Source organism: Ctenopharyngodon idella, chromosome 12 (assembly GCF_019924925.1).
Source record: "Ctenopharyngodon idella isolate HZGC_01 chromosome 12, HZGC01, whole genome shotgun sequence".
Lineage (NCBI taxonomy): Eukaryota > Metazoa > Chordata > Actinopteri > Cypriniformes > Xenocyprididae > Ctenopharyngodon > Ctenopharyngodon idella.
In genome coordinates, this window is record NC_067231.1 from 7,331,740 (window position 1) to 7,354,942 (window position 23,203).

The window sequence follows — 23,203 nt, forward strand, 5'->3', positions numbered from 1 at the left end:
TGCTGGTCTGAAAGCGAGGTGTGTTCAGGTGCATTGTTGGCATATTGCTATTTTGAGGCAACTGAATTAGACTGCGCTATTGACTTTAGACCAGGTTTCAGGTCAATGGCGCAGTCTAATTCAGTTGCCTCAAAATAGCAATATGCCAACAATGCACCTGAACACACCTCGCTTTCAGACCAGCACGCCCATGGTCGCACATATTTGTTTTGTTATTTAAAGAAAGCGTTAAGGCCTTTGCACACTGAGTCCGAAATTCGCATGCGAAATTTTCGCACGTTAAAAAATAAATACGACCTCACGTTATGTCAATCACGTTTGCACACTGCCTCCAAAACTTTCGTCCGTCACAAAAAAATTCGGATCACGTTCGATTTTCTGCGTTTTTCGCATCTGTGGCACGCATTTTGAGAGACGTTTTGACAATTCAGAGCCACCGTACGCAAACGCCAAAATCCCCAATGCCATCTGACAAGTTGATCCACGTCGTGTACAGCACAAAGCAGTAGCACTGTATGACAAACAAATTGCGGAAAGAGACAGAATATAAAGTGCCAGTATCGCTAGCAAAGCATCAAACTGAGGCACTGACATCTTAAAGTAAACTTTGAAACGCTTGGGATAATCACGCAGCTCCTTGATGAGGTGGAACTCTCCTTCCTCTCTACGCAATCTCAGGATTGGATGTACCCAATATTTCCTCTTTCTTTTTGTCTTTTTAAGAAGAGAGAGGACAACTAAATCATGTTCACTGCTTGAAGGCTTCATTTTGTATTATTTTGCGAATTTTTTTCGCAACGGATTCATTAATACGCATCGCACTTACTGTGCAAGGTCTCTGTGCGTGACAAATTTTTAGGATCACGGATACGAAAAAAGCATACAAAAATTTTGGACTCAAAGGCCTTTAGTAATATGCGCCTATATGCGGGCGCACACCGTGCATACACTCTGGTTATTGCACACACATGGACACAAACATGCCAGCAGGACACAAACATGCCAAATATTAAAAATAAAAGGATTACAATGTAAAAGATTATTATTGTGTGCATAAAGATAAAAATGCTTCGGTGGAATCTGGCTTTTCCCGTAGATGGTCTGAGCAGACTCATTTCCTCCCCAGAGAAGCGTTCAGTTTTTCCGCTTGTAAATTCCGCCATGTAAACAGAGAATCCCCCATGGCGTGAGCGCAACTGGCTTTTAAAGGGAATGGGAGATGAGACTCTGATTGGTTTATTGCATGTTACACCCAAAACACACTCATTACTCATTAAGAGAATAGGGACAACCCTTTTAGACCATGCGCCGGGCACGCCGGCCATTTCTCCCGATCCTTTCTCCTTAAACTAGCAAAAGTGGATTCGGACACACCCTAAGCGCACTTGCGCCATGCGCTTTAGACCATGCGCTTATATCGTTAAAATAGGGCCCTCTGGCTCAGTATTGGCCGATGCTGTTCACGTGAGCAGCATGAAGCATGCGTGTAATGCTGGTGCAGGAACCGACCAATAATGAGTCGTCATTCTGACGTAGAACCCGAAAACGCTGCACTGTCTATACAACGTAAAGAGCATAAGAGACTGACAGGGGAGAGAAGAAATTGCTGAATAAAGTTGTTATTTTTGTTTTGTTTTTGCACAAAAAAAAAATTCTCGTCACTTCATAACATTAATGTTGAACCACTGTAGTCACATGGACTATTTTAACGATGTCTTTACTACGTTTCTGGACCTTGAATGTGGTAATTATGTTGCTTTCTCTTGGGGATAAGAAAAATCTCGGATTTCATCAAAAATATCTTACTTTGTGTTCTGACGATGAACGACGGTCTTACGGGTTTGGAACGACATGAGGGTGAGTAATTAATGACAGAAATTTCATTTTTGGGTGAACTAACCCTTTAATGGACAAAATCAAATTCCGCCCCACATTTTCTTTTTTGTTTGAGAAGCCATTTCAGATATCCATCACAATAGGGAACTGACTATTTCTCTTGTCGTGCAACAAAGGTCATGCAAATCCATCAGCTAGTTAGTAAGAATTTTTTGGGGCTATCCTTTTGGGAAATATCCTTTTAACACATTTCCTCATTTTTAGTGCTTAGCTTGAAGGTTGACATTTGCAACAAAATATTTGTTATTGAAATATTTGCACCATCTGCAATGAACCCTCTACATAAACATATCATTCCTGACCATGTTTTTCCTTCAGTAAAGCGCTCAGGACATAATCCCAGCCATTGGACCTCCTTCCCAGCCAATATTGGTTTCACATTTTTATCATCACCTCATTGACCAGCTCCCTAAAGGAGCAGAATGGGGCTGTGGTGAAATCTTAGCGGCTTTACAACGGATGAAATCTGGTTCTTTATCCAAACAAGCCTAGTATATGAAAATATGGAAAAATATCACCCAAGTCATCTGGCTGAGAAACCAGTAGGAGCATCCCAAAAAAAACATTATAGTTCTGGTCAATATGAACAGAATGTGTATCTGAAAGACATGTTGCTTTAATAAACTTATGACCACTAGTGGATTAAGTTTACAAAGAACTATTTGTTCATCTCAGTAATCGCAATTTCCTGTCGTCACCTACTGGAAACACTTTCAAACCTCACAGAAACCTCAAAGTTCCGACACCCACTTATAAACCTATTCTACAGAGCCTCTTGGGGAATAGATCTGTTATGAGAGTGTCATGTCTGTTTTCACGGCCGAGATTAAGACCCATTTCTGTCATGTTAGCAGCTTCTAACAGGAAAGATCAGGACTTCGCTCAGCTCAAAGAGAAGAATGTTTGGGGAGCTCTTTTATGTCCTCTTTATGTTTTTAACAATGGAGAGAAACATAATAGAGTAAGTTTACACTGCCAGACTCTTTCAAGCAGTCTCCCTCATGTTAGAGACACATGTAATAATACACCTTAGGATTCGGAAGCAAAATACAACTTTGCATTGTAAACATTAGTCATTCCTTTAGTTCGATAGCTTACATGTAAGCTAGATTTAATGTACAACAAAAAAACTCTATAGAAGCAAAAATATATCTTGACATTACATTTTACTCAAGGGAACTTGAGCTTCTTTTTTAAAGCCATAGGATAATAGCCTCACTGAAATAAGCATATTAAAACAAACACAACCTTTTTCATTTTTCTTTGTTACTGTACAGTTAAATGCTGATATAACTGAACATTAACATTTCATTGTTATTACAAGGGGTTACACAGCTCCAGTTTTTTTAATTTATGTATTTTCATTTGCAACAATGAAAATTCATAATGTAAACTTACATAATATCGCCCCCTTTCAGAATAAAGTGGTATTGCATGACCCCACATTACATCTTTAACTAAATGACAGGAGGCAATCCACCAAGCCAACACATATGTAAGTGGACAGACATAGCTAGATAGATAGTTACATTTGAATTCATGGACATCAAGTTTGTCAGTTATTGAATATTATTGTTTATAAAACGGAGAGTTCCGGCCCTTGATTCTGATTGGTTGAATCACGTTTGAAGCCATTGTAAAATTCACGAAAACATACAACTGGCCGCATTACATAAGTATGGCTGCACCACTGAGTGTGTTGCCACTCTTAGCAACATAAACACATATTTGCTCTGAATTGATTTTATTCATTGAAGCTTACTGAATTATGTAAAAGAGTACTGGGAGAGAGATATCGAGTGACCGAGTGTATTACTTGCATTCAGATTTAGCCTTTTCCTTCAGGTCAGTCCTATGTTCATAATAAAAATCCGTTTGAATGTCAGCTGCGATCTTGTTCTTTTAACATTTAATGGGTTTTTTCTCCGTGCCCTGCTAATACTGACAACGCTAGTCAAAGTATTTGTCATTTGCGTCTTGTTCCGTGTTCACAACAAGTTTCAATATAAAAGTCTTTGCGACTGAGGGACTCGCTCATAAAGACAATCTTTGCCGCCATCTACAGGCGTAATAAATGTAACTTCTGTTGCTGTTCACGGTCAGGGACTATTTTTTCCAGCGGAATGAAGGCTTTTAATGATTTTACTTAATGAAAGTTGCATTGATACATATTTTTTGGCTTTCATAGTTGTATTGTGTGGTAACCGTTTTATAAAAGCAATAAGCCCCGTGAAGTCGTGGTTTACACTGAATTTATAACAGCTAAGGGGGTTTTAGGCACTCCACTCTGCATCGTGCCTAACAAAGCCCCTTAAGTGTTATAAATTCACAGTAAACCACGGATTCTTGGGGCTTATTGCTTTATTATATATATTTACAATATACTGAAACATTCTGAAACATAAGGCCCCAGCAGCGCGGCTCATTCTCTGAGGTGGCTGCAGATGTTTTTGAAATGCCTATAACATCTCATGGTCATAAGTGTTTGTAGTGAGGATTATTTTGTGAATGAAGTCATCCTGTACATGCACCCCCCTCTCTGCACAAATAATCAACCACGGCACTCTGAATGACCGCGGACCTAATCAATCAATCTTCTGTTCTTTAGGGGGCAAAACAAATCTCGAATGTTCCTTACTGTGATGGCACAGCCCAGACAGACGCTACAAGAGTTTACGTTGAAATAAATGCCAGGTACAGCTTATTGTGTAACCAAAATACCAATAATACACACACACACACACACACACACACACACACACTGGGACTCTTATTTTGAAATGTCTTTGCTGTACTACTTCCAGCTGCTCATTCAAAAAGATGGAGATAAAATTTACAATCATTTACAACATATTACAAAATAAACATTAAGAACAAACTGTCATCAACAGTAGATCATAAACAATCGTTTGGCATAAATGCTCATATTCAATGATTGAAAACTGCTCTGAAACTGCGTTTGGACTTTGAAATGTACAGGGCTCACATTTATTAAAGGGATAGTTCACCTAAAAATGAAAATTCTGTCATCATTTACTCACCTTCATCTAGTTCCAAACCCGTAAGACTTTCGTTCATCTTCAGAACACAAATGAAAATATCTTTAATGAAATTTGAGAGATTTCTGTCCCACCACTGACTACCACTTTGACGCTTCAAAAAGTTCATAAAGAGATCGTAAAACTAATCCATACGAATCAAGCGGTTTAGTCCAAATTTTCTGAAGAGAGTCAATCGCTTTATATGATGAACAGATTGAATTTAGGCTTTCACATATAACCGTTCATCAGCAAACATAAACAAACCTCATTGGTTCTTCTGGTAGCTCAAACTTGCTGCGCAACACACAAGAATGAACCTCATTGGTTCACACACGTCAAGCAAACATGCTTGAGCTTCCATTTATCATAACTGATGTGTGCGATGATGAATGTTTATATGTGAATTAAATCCTAAATTAAATCTGTCCATCCTATACTGTAAAGCGATCGAGTCTCTTCAGAAAATTTGGACTAAACCGCTCAATTCATTTGGATTAGTTTTACAATCTCTTTATGAACTTTTTGAAGTGTCAAAGTTTAATTTGTGTGGACTGTCAATGGAGGGACAGAAATCTCTCAAATTTAATTAAAAATATCTTCATTTGTGTTCTGAAGATTGTGTTCTGAGAATTTTCCTTTTGTGAACTAACCCTTTAAATCATCACCTTTTGAAGTTTATCCTGTTATCTTGAGTCTACAAATGTAAGAGCTCTTGAACTTATGATTCAGATGTTTTTTATAGCATTTACACTAAGATATTGACTTCCATATGAAAAAAAAAAAATACTATGGAAGTCAATGGGGCCCATCAACTGTCCGATTACCAACATTCTTCAAAATTTCTTCTTTTGTGTTCAGCAGAAGAAAGAAATTCATACAGGTATGGAACAACTTGAGGGTGAGTAAATGAAATTTTCATTTGGGGTGAAATATCCCTTTAAGTCTGTCACCAAAGTCATTTTTGAGTAAATTGCGCCATCTATTGAAAGGCTAAAGACTCTCTGTCAGAGTAACCTTTTTAAGAAGACCTTTTTGAGTAGTCAACAACAACAAAAAAAATTGTAAGAAAACAGCTCTGATTTGATTTGGGTACCTCCATATTACAAATTGTTCTCATTCAAATTATTGTGGATAGATTCATCTTAAATCTGAAACTCTTTCTCTCTCTCTCTATATATATTTATTAAACATGAAAAAAAGTTCATAGCATTGGATGCTTCACACACAAACACACACACAAAACACTTCTGTTATTGCTGTCTGTCTTGTTTATTTGGATAAGAGGAAGATAACTTCAGACAATATTGATACATGATTGATGAAGCATTTCCCTTGAGGTGTCAATATGTGTATCTGTAAAAAATATCATTTCTGGATAAAGATAGACATTCAGATTTTATAGCTTATGTGTATGTGCACACTTTCTGTTTCTTTAAGGATTTTAAATGGTGATTCACATTCACAGAAGAGTTCTTGTATCTGATGTCATGTTGAATAGAAGTGCAGCGTTTAAGAAACCCAGCTGATTCGCTAGACTTTGCTCAGAAATCAGGCCTGTCCTTCTTCAGTTTAGAGTAGTCCATGTTGACAGAGAAGAGCTGTGGGAAGTGAAAATAAAAAAGTACCAAATATTACCATCATGAGACTATTTGTGAATTATAAGGATATAGGCTAACAGGCTATATTAGCTAAATATACAAAGCTGGATAATCAGAAATGGGTCAAAATGTGGTCTACGTAAATGTTGCTATCACCTTGTACTGGTCATTTGGACCCAGTTTATTCCAAGGCTCTGGGTTGTTCTTGCGATCCCATCTGTTGACAGATTTCAGTCAGTTCTCCATAAACTCTGAACTATATTGAAACCTAAAGATTGCTGCCTGTTTGATAAGGTACTTAATAAAAATTTTACTCACGAGCAGTCAGGGTTCTTTAGAGCGATGCGGCCCAGGTAAAGCATAGACATGGTCGCTCCACCACCGATGAAAATAAAGAGAGGAATCAACTTCAAAGAGAGAAAGAATTATAAATAAATTACTAAAGAAATGACAAAATTGGCCAATAGTAAAGCTGAACACCCAATAACCTGCCTATTATGCCACCTATAGGCTAATAAAAGACTGTCAACCCTGTTATCATCACATATATAGACCCTGAAACATAATTTGTCTAATGGAACGTTTAAATATTCAAAAATCACTTTAGGTACGTTTCCTAGAATGATCCATATAATGCTGTCTATGTAGGCAGCTCACTAGGTTTTGAGACACTGACGTGCTTGTCTGATGGAATTAGATCAATGGTATTTATATTGAGCAAAAAGCTAATTTCTTGCACATATATAGGCTATATATAAGTATATTAATAATCCTGAACTGCAGCATTGTATTAGTTACTGTACAACAAAATATGTAGAAAATGTTGGCCTATCAACCACAGACTTTTTTCTTTTTTTTTCAATTAGCCTAAGTATTCGTCCAAAATTCCTTCGCACAGGCTAATGTATGTTCTGTCCTATTATTTTATGCTTAAGTCTTTTAAGTCTCGATAGAAATATGTTATGTTAAATGAATAAAAAAAAAGGCTAAGCTGATTTCACCTCAATGCCCTTGACAGCTGCTGAACAGCCATGTATGACAGATACCAAGACCTACAGCAGGCATACGTGCTCAGCCACTGTTGTTATATGGGGAATTCACGTACACACTGTATTATAGACAGAAATACATTTGGGAAATGCCAATGCCCTCACCATCTCACAGAATGGCCAGAATATCTAATCACTGTGACATGAAATAAACCATGATTATTCCCCTAGTATGCGGCCATTCAATTTACTTAAAACCAAACAGCCTATTTATATTAAGTATATATCATCCCTCGAGCAGCGGACGAGGATGTATTTATCTAACGCCTGAAACGATTCAGAGACACAATTTGAGAATGAATGAATCATCATTATTAACAGACATGAGCATCATCAGTGTCAAATGTGAAATACTTACAGCCGGGTGGCTTTTCAGTTGTTTCAGTACGGTATTCAGCATGTCAAACCCCCAAAATATTTCTATACAACAGGATTTGATGAGCGTTCGTACACTGAACTGTAGGCTATGTTTCCTGAGCGGAGTGTGAAGGGATGCCTGATACAAATGAGCTGAAGGCTTGTCCAGCTGCTCCGTTCTGGCGATAGAGGGCGCCCGCGGGTAACACATTCCTCCTCATTCAAATCTCGGGCCGGAGAAATTCGTCCTTATAAAAATCAAAAAGGTACTGTCGTTGTCAAGCAAAATGATCGAGGTCTATTTGTAGATCATAAATGCTGGTGAATAAAACTAAATTAGTAATACGTTTAGATTCTTTGAAACCTCTGTCATCTGAATTTATATGTACTGATATTGTTTTAAAACATTTCCCGGTTTGACAAGGCTCAAGCCTAGTGCCAGACTAAAATGCATATTTGAGCTGTTTTAACTGAAAACAATTTACACTGACACACACGGATAGCCTACACAAAAGTAAGTTTTTTTTTTTTAAATGCGCGTTTATAAAAGCTACTTAAACATCCTAATATAACTATAGTTATATAACTATAACAATAACTAGCTATAACTATAACAAATATAACCTTATAAGACCACCCCTGGCTTAATCTAAGTCCTGTCTGTGAAACCAGGCCTAACTAATATCAGGAAAATAAGTGAAATCTCAAGGTAGGCCTTTTGTTCATGGGATCTAGCTAACTTTTTTTGTTCGCAGTACGTTCTGGGAAGGTTATTTTTGGAAAAAAGAGAACGTTCTTGTTTGGTTCCCACATGGGAACATTCTGTGATAGGAAACTGAATCGTGAAAAAAAATGTAAGGGCACACAAATTAAGTTTTTCCTGTTTAGTGCAGATTACATTATGTGAGATTGACAATTTTTTTTTACAGTCTTACCATTCAAAATCAGTTTGCTATTTCTCAAAATGCACCCACTTTGAAGTTAGTGATTGAATAGACATTCAGTCACTATTCTTGCTAATTTCTCCTTTATCAGTGCCAAAAACATACTGCAGACATGCAAGGATTTTTAAATTGATTTACAGCAATAAAAGAATAATAATAATAAAAAACAAGATTGATGAATCACCAATTTGCATGTAGTTTCCCCAAGCACTTCCCAACAAGAAGGCCAATAGTTCAAACTAATACATTTGAACATAAAGCATTTTAACCTAAACTTAAAACATCAACAAAAATCATGTGCATTAAATGAGCACATTGAATAAAGAAATACTTTGAAGTCAGATAATGCGTCACCACATTCTATAGCTTATGTTTAGCAAAAACGTATGTGCAAACAGTACAGAGCACCCAACTGATTTTACATTCATGTCCAGATTCATCTATTCAAGTATAAAATTAACATTTATATGTACAAGGTACACAATTTTAACATAAAAAAAAAAAAAAAAACACAAATGTAAAGGGTGATATTCACCTTAAATCAAATGACATGAATATACCCACCCACAGTACCTAATTCAATCTTTTCAATAACTGCAACTAAATAAAGCTAAGGTAAAATATAAAAAAATAAAACAATTGCCAATTTAATTGTTCATTATAATGCTGAAGTGGGTGGTAAAATACTGATTTAAAATACAAGCACTGTCTTAATCGTACCATTTGTCTTTATATAACAACAAAATCTACTTATTCTTTCCTATTCATCATTCAATATTCAAAGGACAGCCTTTCTCTTATAAAACCGTCTATTATTATACCATAAATCTATCATGTCTGCCATTCCAATAGGATATTTTCACCACTCTCACTGTGAGCCATATAAAGAAAGCTGGCACTCTCTTATTACAATTATTTTTTAAATTAGAAAATAAATGTATATATTTTTCACTGTTCAACAATGAAAAAATGTAATTTCTCGTAGTAAGGATGCTGAAGCAAGTGCAACATTACAAGCAAAGTACTGAGTGTTTTTAAAGACACGGTCACTTCATCTCTCTCTCTCTTTCTTTTCTTATCAAGTCATCACTGTCCCACCCAGCAGGACCCTGGAGAAACTGAGAGGCTGCAGATCAGGAAGTCCACTGGAGGAGGAAGGAGGGGCTTCGGGAGATTGACAGGGCAGAAGGCTGAGCCTGTGTGTGTGGTGAAGTTCACTTTGTTGGGGTCGGGGCAAGATGACACATACAAGCCTGGAGGGCTGAATTAGAGGATAGGAATAAAAAAATAAATGAAATATGATGCGAGGTGAAGGAAAACTACGAAAACAGCACTGTCGTTCAAAGCAAAATGCAGTTAATCAGTCAGAACACCTTAGCAATGACATAGCAACACCATCATGGTATGCCTACTTACACGTTCTCTTCACACACTCGGACTCTCTCACAGCCCTCTGGTGGATCTCTCTGAAAGCAGTAGGTCTTATTAGGCCGTGGTGATGAAGATAACATCAGGATACGTGAGTTGACCTCCTCAACTGAGGACAGAGCAGGTTCACAATCAGCTCAAATCAGACAAGAATACATAGCATAGTAAGGTGACCAAATGTCTGAAATCTTACTTGTTTTTATCTATTAAAAAAAAAAAAAAAAAAAAAAAAAAAACACGTGACAAATTTTTAAATATGATCAAAGATGACTGTAAAAATAAATCTGCATTGTTTATCCTTTTGATCTTTAATTCATAAAATTAGCAAAAATCTAACCTTTCATTGAAAGAAAAGAATTGAAAGTGGGAAAAAAAAAAAAAAAAAAAAAAAAAAAAAAAAAATCACATTATGAAATTAATGTTTTTCCTCAAACACGTTGGCCACAATTATTGGCCACCCTAGAATTTTTTTATGAGTAAAATATCTCTGAAGTATATTCCCATTCATATTTACATTTTTCACAAAATAGAAAGTGGCTGTAAGAAAATAGCTAAAGTATTGAAAGTATTAAGTTGTTCGGGAGGGTTTCAAGAAAAATCTTCTGCTCTCATCCAGAAACAATCTCCAGAATATTCAGTTGTCAGACAAGACTGGAACTTCAAACGGGACCGGCTTCTATGGTCAGATGAAACTAAAAAAATAAAATGAAAATAAAAAAGAGCTTTTTGGCAGCAAATCCACCAGATGGGTTTGGTGCACATATGGATAAAAAGTACCCCAAAGTATTGAATAAAAGGGTGCCAATAATTGTGGCCAACGTGTTTTGGAGAAAAACATTTATTTCATAATGTGATTTTCCCCCCCACTTTCAATTCTTAATAATAATATAATTGTGTTATTAAAAATGCCAATTATGTTTCTACTCATTTTCTGAAATATAAACATTTAAATGGTAGCCATCATAAAAACATTTACAGACATCCCACCTCTCCTGGAAGTTCCGGGAGTCTCCTGCAAGTTGTGGGAGTCTCCCGCATATTGATAGCAGCTTCCTGACGCCCGCAAATTATATACAATATCACGGAAATCAAAACTGCGAGACTAAAGCCCTGTTGCCACCTGGTATTATTTTTCGGTGATCCGATCACAAATGGTCAACCAACACCTATTACTGTTTTCACCTGGAAATATTATGCATTTCCTGTGGCTTACGTGAATGAATGTATAATATAATATAATATAATATAATATAATATAGACTAAAAAAAGATTAATTCTCAGGACTTGAATTGGTACCGTTTCATCAAAATGAGAATCAAGAAATCAATATGTTTAACCCAGCCCTATTTTCTAATTTCATTTCACATTTTCATTTTCACAAACTGTGAATATACTGTATATAATAATTACAACTTTTTTTCTTTCTTTTTTTTTTATTTTATGTTTGTGCTTTTGGAAATGGAACTTTACTATCCCTAATTAGGCTTATTATTTTGCCTTTTAGACTTATTTTTGAGCACAAAGTGCTTTCTGTAAAACGTAAGTGTAATTGTTGCAAGTGTAATTGTTCAGTTCAGGCTGTACTTTCACCCATGTGATATAGTTAAGATGTGTGTGGGAACTGTGGCTGCTGAACTTTTGGGAACATCTAAAATTGTGTGGAAAACAGGCCCTGTTATACAGTACATACTGTACAAAAAGTAAAACTATATTACATTAATCAGTGTAACATGCAGCCCTCTGTTGGTGAAAATAATCACTACACAATTGCTCTGGTAGACTGCAGGGTATGTAGGTCAGGCTTTTTGCTGTGTATTTAAGGGGTGTTTTGAACATGCTGTAAAATGGGGATAGATTTAGTCGAGGACAGGACACCAATAACGGGGACTGTTTCCGGAAACAGGGACGTCTGGCCACCCTGTTTCCCACCCTGGTAAGAGTTTGAAAAAAAGAAACCTACCAGTGTCAAGATCTAAAGGGCGCTGCGGAGAGCAAGATGTGGCTGAAGATGAAGAGGACTGGGAAGCTACACAGGAAGACTCAATCTGAAATCCACTCCTGGAGCTCAGGTGTGGAACAGGAGCCCTGTGGCCATCAGGAACCTCATATAGCTAAAAAAAACACAGATACAATTACATACAGGTTTCCAGTTGTGCAGGTTTGTAAAAAATAAATAAATAAATTACTGAGGACTTGACTGTCCAGTTTAAATAATATGCAAATTAGCATGATATCAGCCTTCACAATCAGTTGAAATGGTGAAACGTGTTAAGAAACGTACTCTACAGTTGCCAACCGGTGAATGATGTATGAAGACTTTCTCCAGCTCCTGATCTAGTCTCTCTTCACTGTGTCGCAGACGTGACGGCAGTCGAGTCAATGACGCAGCCGAGGACTGAAAAGAGATTAAACGCACACATATTGATATGATTACAAGGGCTTTCCATTGTCATCTTTTGGTTTTATACTGGAATACTGGAAGTCTGAGATCCCCATTTAGAAAGTCCTCATTATTTTCCTACATTTTCATCCCCATAATGTAGGTGAACCACAAACAATGGCTGCTTCCAAAATCACATTCTCTCTTGAGTAGGTACTTATTTTGAAAAATTACTTCACTAAAAAAAGTACGTTCTATATAGTACGAGTGCGTGTAGTATGAATGTAATCTGGACGTACTACATTTGCCATGCTGTCATTATCATGTGACCTACTAGCGTCAGTTGGCCTCATGGGATAGTAAAGTGTCCATCATATGCACACTTCAGAATCTTGGAAGTAGTCCGGGTACTTTTTGCCTAATCTTTTATTAGGAGTACTGTGAATTCAGACATACTTCTCTCTTTTTTTTTTCTTTTTTTTTTTTGTTGGTACAAACTGTTTTTCGCCTATATAGTAGGGAAGTATGCAATTTTGGATACAGCCACAGACTTTAAAGACATGCAATACATCTTTAAACTCCAGAGAATGTTGAAAATTACCACATCACACATATTGCAGCTTCATTTCATGCTCACACTTTTAGACAAATAGCAAAGATAAGGGAATGTGAATGAATGTTCATTCATATGCAAGAGCATATGACAAAAATGGTCTGATTTAATTATTCTCCTAAGCCTGGTATTAAAAAAAGACAAGAAAGAGGACCCTGATCAACATACTATATAAAAACAGCCCACCACAGTTTGCTTTCGTGCATGACATTTTGGGGAATGCAAAACCAAAACTGACAAAACAAACCAATGTGCAGCAAAATGGCATTACACTCTCAAAAAAAGCTCTTGAATAGGTGTATTTCAAAATTTTGGCTAATCAGTAAATAGTTTTTCTCCAGTGTGTACCTGAGTGGATCCAGTCTATGGTGTAGAATCATAAATGTTACAAAAGGTGGCTAAAATGTAGCTGTAAAGCAATATGTATTGCTCATTTCATTGTCAGTGAGTACTGCTGCATTCTTGTACATGTGATTAATAAAACTTTGTGGAGTTTACTTATAATACCAAGTTTACAGTACATATCTAATAAAGTGCTGTCATGTGGCAGATAGATGGCCTACAATTTGGTGCTAAATGTAGTAATGGATAAAAACTAACAATAACAATATTCAGAAAAACACCTTTATATCCAACTAAAGCTAAACTGAAATTAGAAACCATAATACAAAATGAAATAAAACTGAAACTAATAACCCTGGGATGTGTGATTTCTGTTTGCAGCTGGCCAGCATGCGTTAAAGCAGAACAGGTTTTGATACAACCACTCTTCCTGTTACATTTTGCAATCCTCCACACTTCCTCTAACATTTGTGTACATGTGTCAGAATATATCACTTGAGTGCATTTGAAGGCTTCACCCACAGACCACTGAACTCATTTGAATTTTACAAGTGTCTAGGAGCTTCTGGTACTGCCAAAAATGAGCCCCCTAAACTACAATACAAATAGAATCTTATTCTAATTTCATATGCAAAAATGTTTCGTAGCACACTGATACATGAAACGTAATCTCATAGATTTCCATGCAAGAACAAGCTAGATAAATACTGATAATAACTAAATGTTTACAATTACATTTTTTAAATAAAAAGTGATAGTTGTTTGACTGTGCAAAAATTGCTGCCACTATTCTAGGGTGTTGTGGGTGGTTGTCATGTTGCTAAGGTGTTGTAAGTGGCTGTTAGCATGTTGTTTTGTTAGGGTGTTCTGGGTGGTTGCTAACTGGCTGCTAACTAAGTAAAAAAAACAAAAAAAAAAAACACTAGTCTCTATGGCCCTGTTTACACCTGGCATTAAGATGTGTTTTTGTTGATTGGTAGACGAGGGAGACACATTCCCATTTACACCTGGTATTTTAATCCGTCTCTTTTGTTCATTTTCTTCGAGGGGAGGGTCTATGGGCAGGTAAATGTAGTTTTTTTTTTTCCCAGATCTAACGGACAGAATAAGCTTGCGCATTTTAAATATGAACGCGCACGGAGGCGATGGAAAAACATACAGAGAGCATCAGCTTTCGTTTCTGCTTTGATAGCCGAAAGACCAGCTGTGAGTGCGTGTTAGAAATCAGGAATGGTGAGATAACATTGTGTGTTGTGCAGCCAACAATGTTTAATCCGGTATGGCTAGCGCGCTTCCCAAAATGTTTACGCATTAAGTCAGCAAGCGGTCTTTTGTGGCTGTTTGAACACATTCAACCACATGAGCGTCTGCACTACGAAAGCAATCCGATCTAATGTGTTTCAAAACTTTTTAGACCCCATTTACACATGTATTTACCAAAAACGTATCAACCAAAACACATCTTAATCCAGTACCAGGTGTAAACAGGGCCTATGATATGATCTTTAGATATGGCTGGGTTCCCTCCTTAAAGGATTAGTTCACTTTCAAATGAAAATATCTAGCTTCCGCCAGACCGTCCTCCATATTGAAATTACGGAAAAAAAACGGAACTGGCGTCGCGTCAGACAAGCTTTTTCCGTAAGTTGAATAGGGAAGGCGTAGGACGTAGCGTAAGCTTTTTGAACTGCAAGAGTTTTACACTTTCTTCCTAAGTAAAATACGGAAGGCGGTCTGGTGGAAGCTAGATATTTTACTTCATAACTTGTTAAATATGGATTTTTTTTTTTTACACAAACACATCGCTTCGCTTCAGAATGCCTTTATTAACCCCCGGAGCCGTGTGGAGTACGTTTATGATGAATGGATGTGGATGGAGCCACTTTCTTCAGCTCATACTCGTTGATCCCGCTCACTGCCATTATAAAGCTTGAATGCATCAGAATATTTATTAATATATTTCCGATTGTGTTCATCAGAAAGAAGAAAGTCATATTCACCTAGGATGGCTTGAGGGTGAGTAAAGCTTGGGGTGATTTTCATTTGAAAGTGAACTAATCCTTTAAATGCAAGTCTGCCAACGTTTAATATAACACTATGTGAAAGTAGCTCGCCTTGTTGGCAGAGGCTATTTACACTAACTTCACCCTCAACTGTCTGGTTGAGACAGACAAAATTACAATCGAAACCTATTTGATAATATGAGCAGAGACATGAGTAAGAATTGTAAATTTAGCTTTTACCAGAGTTCGAAACTACCGTTTATCTTCTCCCTTTTTCTCATCGCATATCAGCTCGGAGAGGTGTTTATTTTAAATAATGAAGAAAATATTAGAAAAGTGGAAATAAAGTGTCCCTAATGGGTATTTAATAGGCATATAATTAAGGGTACCACTGGATGTGGTGCTACATGCTAAGCTAAAGGCCCTTGCCAACCGACCCCCTCTTCCTGCTATTCTGCTCGCCAATGTACATTCTCTGGATTTGTATTTTAAAGGGTTCATGACATGAAAATTAAAATTTTTCTTGATCTTTTGGCATATAAGAGGTCTTTGTATCATCAATACATCCAATCAAGATGTATAATTTCCGAGGTGGCATGTGATGTCACAGGGGCACAATCATTTGCATATGACTGCCTCTGGAGCAAGGACAACACCACCTACTTTTACATCACCACTGACGTTCAGTCAATGAGCAGCAAGTGGATCTAGGCTGCGTTCCACTCCAGTTTTAGACACGCACTTGAGAACTTCCCTAAGCACTTCCCCTCGGAGGAATCCCTGCCACCATTCTGAAGTGCGTTCTACTTCGTGAAGTGGACGAGGGAAGTTTATATGGACAGACCCTCGCTCCCTCGATTTTGACAGAGAAAGCGAGCCCACTTCATATGTACACTTCAGGCAGCTCAATATACCACAATGCAACACGATTGTGACGTCACCACACATCACATTTAATTTACCCCACCACAAACCACTCTATGATATATTAATTATTTCTTAAAAATATTTAAAACAACCCAAACACACCTATATACATATAGAATGCTACATTAAACAATTTTGTAAGGGAAAAAAATTATAATAAAAAAAAAAAAAAAAAAAAAAAAAAAAAAAATCAACTTCATAGCGGATTCTAAGTGATCAAGGGCTTAGGACGTTCCAATTCAGCCCATTGCAAAGGTTTTGCCAGTAGTGGGCACTCATGCAACGTAAGCAATGATGTACATCCGAGTCAACGAGACTGAGGGAAGTTAGCGAGGGAAGGGCATAAAAAACGAACTGGAATGCAGCCCTAAAGTAGGCCTAGATTACGATGAGATAAGTTTGCGATGCCAGTTTATTTTTGTGTTGTTGATTATTTGGTAATTCGGTCGCAATAACGACGCAGGCTTTGCAAACCGACTTTTACGATATGGATTCGACAGCCACAAACACTTAAGTAACAGTGTTCATTCTAATCCCCGATCTGTGATCAGTGATATCTGATGTGTAATTATTCAAGTTCAGGCAGATTTTCTCTGTACCAAAAATGTTTAATACTGTTTATGCATCAGTAAATCAAGTCAGTGACTAAACAATCAACTTCAAATTGTTTCTCTTAGTAGCATGTAGCATAGTAACTTAGTAGCATCTGATTTTTAAATTGTGATTAAATTACATACAGAAAGCGATCGAAGTATGCTCCCTTTACAATGGCTGAAGCTGTCAATCACACAGCGCAAGTTTATCTGGACACTTGCTAAAACTGCTGTTATAATAAATGACGCTGTTACACTACACAAGGAAGCTCTTAAGCCCCGGGTATACGTCGGTCGTCCGCGTTTGTGCACCGTCCGCATGACGTAATTTTCGTCATGTGGAGGGCTCGCGGCCGGCCGCACACCCCGTCCGCGTGCAGCCCAAATTTCGGTGCGCGCATGCGCAGGCAGGACAGAAGAGTCCACTAGGTGGCAATACGCACAGTACTGAGTACAATGTGCAGTCGTCGAAGAAGAGTGTGGAAAGAGCGATTCAAAAACAACACGAGTAAACTCAGAAGCATGCCTTCTCCATCGTTTTTGATTGCGTGTTCGAAGAGAGTGTGGAAGTGAATACCCGGGGCTTTAGGCTAACATTACTGTATTTACATCATGTTTGCTGTTAGTTGTGGTGAAAGCATTTCGTTAGAGTGCAGGAATCGAGTTACAATGACGAGATCACTGCATTCACGCGATCAACAGACTGTCATCTGCTCAATGCTCATCACTGCAGATCTAAATATAAGGCTATAAATCAACACTTTTCAGGATTTGTTAATCTCAACAGCTGTAATAGTAAAAACGTAGTAAAAGTATCCAAGAGGGTTCCATATGTAATACGTATTTCAAATATAAAGATGTCAGATTTATATTGAAGTCTCACAGCAGACACAGCCCTTCAAACAGAGCGTTCAAGCCAGAGGGCTAAAATCAGGATAAAAAAAATGCCTTTTATTTCTAAATTATGACATTTTATGATGTAAAAATCATACTAACATTATAAGTGCACCTCATGAAACATTATAAAATAATTTAAAAAAAAATCCACTTCTTTAGTGATCTTGGTTAGAATCCTGGTTATCTTCTAACATAAATATACACTGAATGTTATTATTATTGCATACCGTTTTATAATGCACTACTCTGCCACTACTCTAAGTATAAACAGAATCTAACACTTTACACTTTGCGTAAAGAAAATTCTGCTATTTTCACAAATAGTCACTGACTTAATAAAATTTAACCACAATTAGACAATTTCCGAATAGCTATGTTTAATCTTATGTTTAGGTTGAAAAGAGAAATGAGGATCAGGAATGAGGAACCAGAGAGCATAGAATAACGAGAAAGAGAGAATGATAGTGTGTGTGTGTGTGTGTGTGTGTGTCTGTGTGTGTGTGTGTGTGTGTGTGTGTGTGTGTGTGTTAGTACCTGATGTTGGTTGTGCAGTTTCTCTTGGTTGTCTACTGGAAAACCTGACCTTTGCTTCTGTTGAAGTGGTTGTTTCAGCTTGGAAAACTTAAAAACAAAAACAGTGTAAGGATAGAAAAGAGCAGAGAAACAGCAGACAATTTCTTACTCACATATACAGATGTATGTAGTGTGATGTAGATATAGTAATACATTTCTCATGAGCCAAAATACATGCAACCACACATGAACTTTCGATAGTTTCAAGCTATTTTCGTAACAGAAGTGAAGTAGCATGTTTATTGTGCAGTTTGTCTTACCGATGAACTTGCACACACGTCACTTCCATCCTGGAGATGTTCTGCATTTCCCAATGATGCCGAGCGTTTGTGAAATCCAGCAGCTGTTGTTTCAGCTCCAGCTAACCATGCTTGTGGTGTCTTTAACAAAAATATCAACCATCATTTTATAGTTGGCATGAAATGAAAATTTACCCCATTTATTTTATAAATGCATGTTATAGATCTTATTGTGAACAATTCATCCATGTATATTGTTTTTTGGACCTCGTAATGTTTAATTGAAATGTCATAACTGGATCTTCCAGTGAAAATGACTGCTGATGTACATGTATCTCACATCTCAAAATCCAATCAACAACTAATAAATAGAATGGAGTCCCTGACCTATATACAGTGTAGGGGGTAATGCATTACAAGTAACTTGAGTTACGTAAACAGATTACTTTAAGTAACTAGTAAAGTAATGCATTACTGTTTCAATTTACAACAAAATATCTAAGTTACTTTTTCAAATAAGTAACGCAAGTTACTTTTTCACATTTATTGACGGACAGCTCTCCTGTCCCCATGTTGAGAGAAAGTGCAGAGGTGCTGTGTGAACATGGTTATTTTATTTCTAGACTAAATGTGTACATACATCTCACTTGCACAAAAACATTCAGAATTCCTCAAAATGAATAAAAACAGTAAAATGCAATATCATAATTTTACGCAAACCTGTAATAATTAACTATATTAAACTACACTAATATACTTTATGTATTTAATCTCACTTTATTAACCAATGTCTTTGCTGCGGACCTTCAATGATCCAATTCAACTGTACTAATAAGCAAAAATTACTTTAGATTAGATTTAGAAATAAGAGTGTTGAACTTCCTTCTCCTGCGTCCTATTCTTCTTTAATCAGCACAGCTGAAAAGTTTATTTGAGCTGCGCCCTCTACTGTACAGGCATAAATATGCTTTTCCTTCAGCCTTAGGTTTATTCGTTTCACTTTTGCTGTGAAAGGGCCTTAACATTGGCCAAAAATAGAACATTTTTTGTTGTTGTTGTTGTTAAAAAACAAACAAGCCCAGCCCAGCCCAGCTGAGAAAAAGTAACACAAAAGTAATGTAACATTACTTTTCATAAAAAGTAACTAACGCAATTTGCTTACTTTTTTTTTTTAGGGAGTAATGCAATATTGTAATGCATTACTTTTAAAAGTAACTTTCCCCAACACTGCCTATATACTGTATATTCAATAAACTGTTACACGCAGATGTACATCAAAATGTGCCAGAGAAGATTTGCTTGTCTGTCGTGCAGGTGTTCATCCTCTGGAAAAACAGCTGTGTGAACATTCCACTAAATGTCTTATTTTGTTTCATGGAATAAAGAGTTTGGAACCAGGGCTGAAGCCACTGCATCCCCCTAACAAATCGATATGGGGTTTTCAATGAACAATTGAAAAGTCCTATAATTTTGCCTTTGGTCCCCCATAATCTTGAATATTTGGTTACATCCTTGTTTTACTCACAAGGTTGAGTAAAATAAGACAGAAGTCTCATCTTTGGGTGAACTAGTACAATCAGATATATTGTTATTAACCAGCATCACAAGCAAATAAAATACATTTACCATAGAGAGACTAATTTATAAGGTAATTTTACTAAGTAAGTGGGTAAAACAGTCTTAAGTCGACAATATAAAATGAAGGGTGAAATTTTGGCTTAGGTTATAAAAGGAACAGAAAACAGATGATATTTAAAAATGTGAAAAGCTAATGCCCTCACTTCCCTTCACAGCTGAGCTGAACGACTGCAGTAGATCATAGGCTGTGATGTAATAGCCTAGTTTGTGCACAGTGCACACTATGGTACAGTGATGGTGTCAGAAGATACCATGGACCTCTGGTATAAATATAATGGTACTGCATGGCCTGGTTTAGACTGGTATTAACATCCGTCTCAGGTGAGGCAGCTGACACATACTGCTGTTAAACTTGTCCACTTGTGATCAGGGCACCTGAAACTGATGTTGATTCTAAAAGTGGATGCACTAGGTGTAAACCAGGCCAATGATTACCATATTCATGTACCATGGTATTTATATGGAATACCACAGTCTACTTCTAATCAAATGGAACCTTAAAACAGTTTGATAAGCAGGAGTGTACAATGCAAAACAACATGACAGCACCCGTCCATTTTTCTGCACAGCACTGATGAAACCAATGAGAGATGCAGATAGTGAGAATGAGAACAAATGAAAGCAGCACTCGCTCAAGATCTATTTGTTTGACTAGAATCTCTAAAATTCCTACACTCTTAAAAATAAAGGTTCTTTATTGGCATCTGTGGTTCCATGAAGAACATTTAACATCCATGGAACCTTTCCATTCTACAAAAGGTTCTTTAGATTTTTAAAATGTTCTTGACACTAAAAAAAATGGTTATTTTAAGAACTGTCATCTGAACAGTGCTTTGGGGAACCAAAAATGGTTCTTCTATGGCATTGTTGTGAAAACCCTCTTTATTTTTACATCACACACTTCACAGAATCTCACTAATGGCTGAGCCGGTGATATGATGGACTAGAACCTATTATGGACTCGGATTATAATTTGAATCGCTTCACCTGTGTGGATTTGTCTTCCCTGCAGTGTTTGCTGGGACTGTGTTTGTCACCCACTTTGGGCCACTGGCCTTGCAAGTACGGCCCCACAATCGCATCCAAAGATAGTGTGCGCCGAATCCGAGTCTGCAAACGCCACTCTGCTTTGGACCAATCACCTGAGGAACCAAGAAAGCTTGTGTATTGAATAAAAAGGCTTTCAGAAAAAACAAAAACAAAGTGATCACAGTATATTGCATGGAGAGAAAACAAGTGCTAAGCCATTATATATACTTCAATGAGGAAACATGCTATTAAACTTCTTGTTCTAATAAATGTGTATTGCAAAAAAAGTTGCAATAAAAATTGTGTCCTAAATCCTCTTTTGTATTAAACTTCACCATTCACTGGTCTAGATAATAAAAGTTAGTGAATTACTGGATATGAAAAAGATAGACATATTATGTATTACATACAATGGGATCTCTAAAATATAAAATATATAACACTTTGAGCTGTAAACATTAACATGAATTTCAAAGTAATAGCATTTGGATTGTCTGTCTTTTGCTTTAAAGACAGTAACACTGTAGCTGACATGAACAAAATTCTTGAAAAAATGTTCTCTGCCATGACTTGAGATGTTTCAAAGAGCATTTTGTGCTTCAATGGAAGCAAGAAAATGTGACCTTTAGTACAAAGGAGTTCACATGACCAGTGTTACCAATTGTATTATTTGATTAGTGAAATATCTAAAATATTTCTTCTTCATTCTTCTCCAAATGTTATAAAAGTTCCTTGTTTCATCTTATATATAAAAAAAGCTTCTTTATTTCCAGCTTTAATATAAAGTTAATATAAGCCAGTGTTTATAATTAATAATGATGATGTGTTGCTATGCACCAACAAAGTCCAGAAGAAAATCCCATCTTTGCCCAGAAAAAATGAGGAACCATATTAATTAAAAAGCCCAAACAGTTTAATGCTAAAACAAGCTAAAGTAATTAATTTAAGCGTTTAGGTCGTTTAAAGCATATAAAAACCCAAATTCAAGTAATAATGTTGTTGCAAACTCAATCATTCACATAGCATTTCCTGTTAAAGTGGCTTAGATCATTTGTGATAGTCACTGATGAGCATTAGGCCTATTACTTCACCTGAAGTGATATTTGTGACAGCAGCTCCAGCTGGTTTGTGCAGTGTGAAGGGAAAAGTAGCTTTAAGAGGCTGGAGACCTGATCCGCTCCTGGACATCTTCATTTCTCCACAAACACTCACTCTGGCGTCATGAGCTCATAAGCTTCTTTTTGTCTGTGTAGTTACATAAAAAAAAACTGCGTAGAAGACGACGCGTGCAAACATCTAGTTTCTTAACTAGACAAATAACTAGAACACATACTTAATGAATCGTATAAGTATAAGACTATACAGTTGAGAAAAAAGTTACTCTGCTGCTCGACACGGACTGACACAGAACTCTATCAAGACGCTCTGTCGGATCTTTCATTCATTTTAGGAAGTGGGCGGATACCTTCAGAATTCGCCTTGTAATTGGCTAAAAGAAATGGCTATCCAGAAATACACCATAATGGCACGTTTAACTTAAACATTTTGTTGTAAAATATGTAGCCTACAAGTGCAAATGAGATTTGTATGGAAGCTTGTTTCTGCCACAAATAAACAATAATGTAATTGCGACTTTTTTTTATCTCACAACTCTT

At 36.8% G+C, this 23,203-nt stretch overlaps 2 protein-coding genes across 2 annotated transcripts; both read right to left on the bottom strand.

Annotated features, from left to right (window-relative positions):
• Positions 1 to 6,182: 6,182 nt before the first annotated feature.
• On the bottom strand, positions 6,183 to 8,120 carry ndufa4b (NDUFA4 mitochondrial complex associated b). Its single transcript, XM_051915151.1, has 4 exons — positions 7,943 to 8,120; positions 6,854 to 6,942; positions 6,692 to 6,752; positions 6,183 to 6,535 (listed from the first exon to the last, which is right to left on the bottom strand). The coding sequence occupies exons 1-4, from the start codon at positions 7,982 to 7,984 to the stop codon at positions 6,479 to 6,481; spliced, it is 249 nt and encodes an 82-aa protein (XP_051771111.1). The 5' UTR covers positions 7,985 to 8,120; the 3' UTR covers positions 6,183 to 6,478.
• A 690-nt stretch (positions 8,121 to 8,810) lies between these two features.
• Positions 8,811 to 23,000, bottom strand: fam117ab (family with sequence similarity 117 member Ab). Its single transcript, XM_051915150.1, has 8 exons — positions 22,640 to 23,000; positions 21,507 to 21,661; positions 18,903 to 19,022; positions 18,604 to 18,690; positions 12,596 to 12,709; positions 12,275 to 12,425; positions 10,302 to 10,422; positions 8,811 to 10,146 (listed from the first exon to the last, which is right to left on the bottom strand). The coding sequence occupies exons 1-8, from the start codon at positions 22,740 to 22,742 to the stop codon at positions 9,972 to 9,974; spliced, it is 1,026 nt and encodes a 341-aa protein (XP_051771110.1). The 5' UTR covers positions 22,743 to 23,000; the 3' UTR covers positions 8,811 to 9,971.
• Positions 23,001 to 23,203: the final 203 nt, after the last annotated feature.

Excerpts from the sequence above, each read along its gene's own strand:
- fam117ab (XM_051915150.1), bottom strand. The coding sequence starts at position 22,742 with ATGAAGATGTCCAGGAGCGGATCAGGTCTCCAGCCTCTTAAAGCTACT. Across the intron at positions 21,662-22,639 it reads TGTCACAAATATCACTTCAG|GTGATTGGTCCAAAGCAGAG; the intron begins GTGAAGTAATAG and ends TTGGTTCCTCAG. Across the intron at positions 12,710-18,603 it reads AACTGCACAACCAACATCAG|TCCTCGGCTGCGTCATTGAC; the intron begins GTACTAACACAC and ends ATCTCTTTTCAG.
- ndufa4b (XM_051915151.1), bottom strand. The coding sequence starts at position 7,984 with ATGCTGAATACCGTACTGAAACAACTGAAAAGCCACCCGGCT. Across the intron at positions 6,943-7,942 it reads AACTGAAAAGCCACCCGGCT|TTGATTCCTCTCTTTATTTT; the intron begins GTAAGTATTTCA and ends CTCTCTTTGAAG. Across the intron at positions 6,753-6,853 it reads CTAAAGAACCCTGACTGCTC|ATGGGATCGCAAGAACAACC; the intron begins GTGAGTAAAATT and ends ATCTGTCAACAG.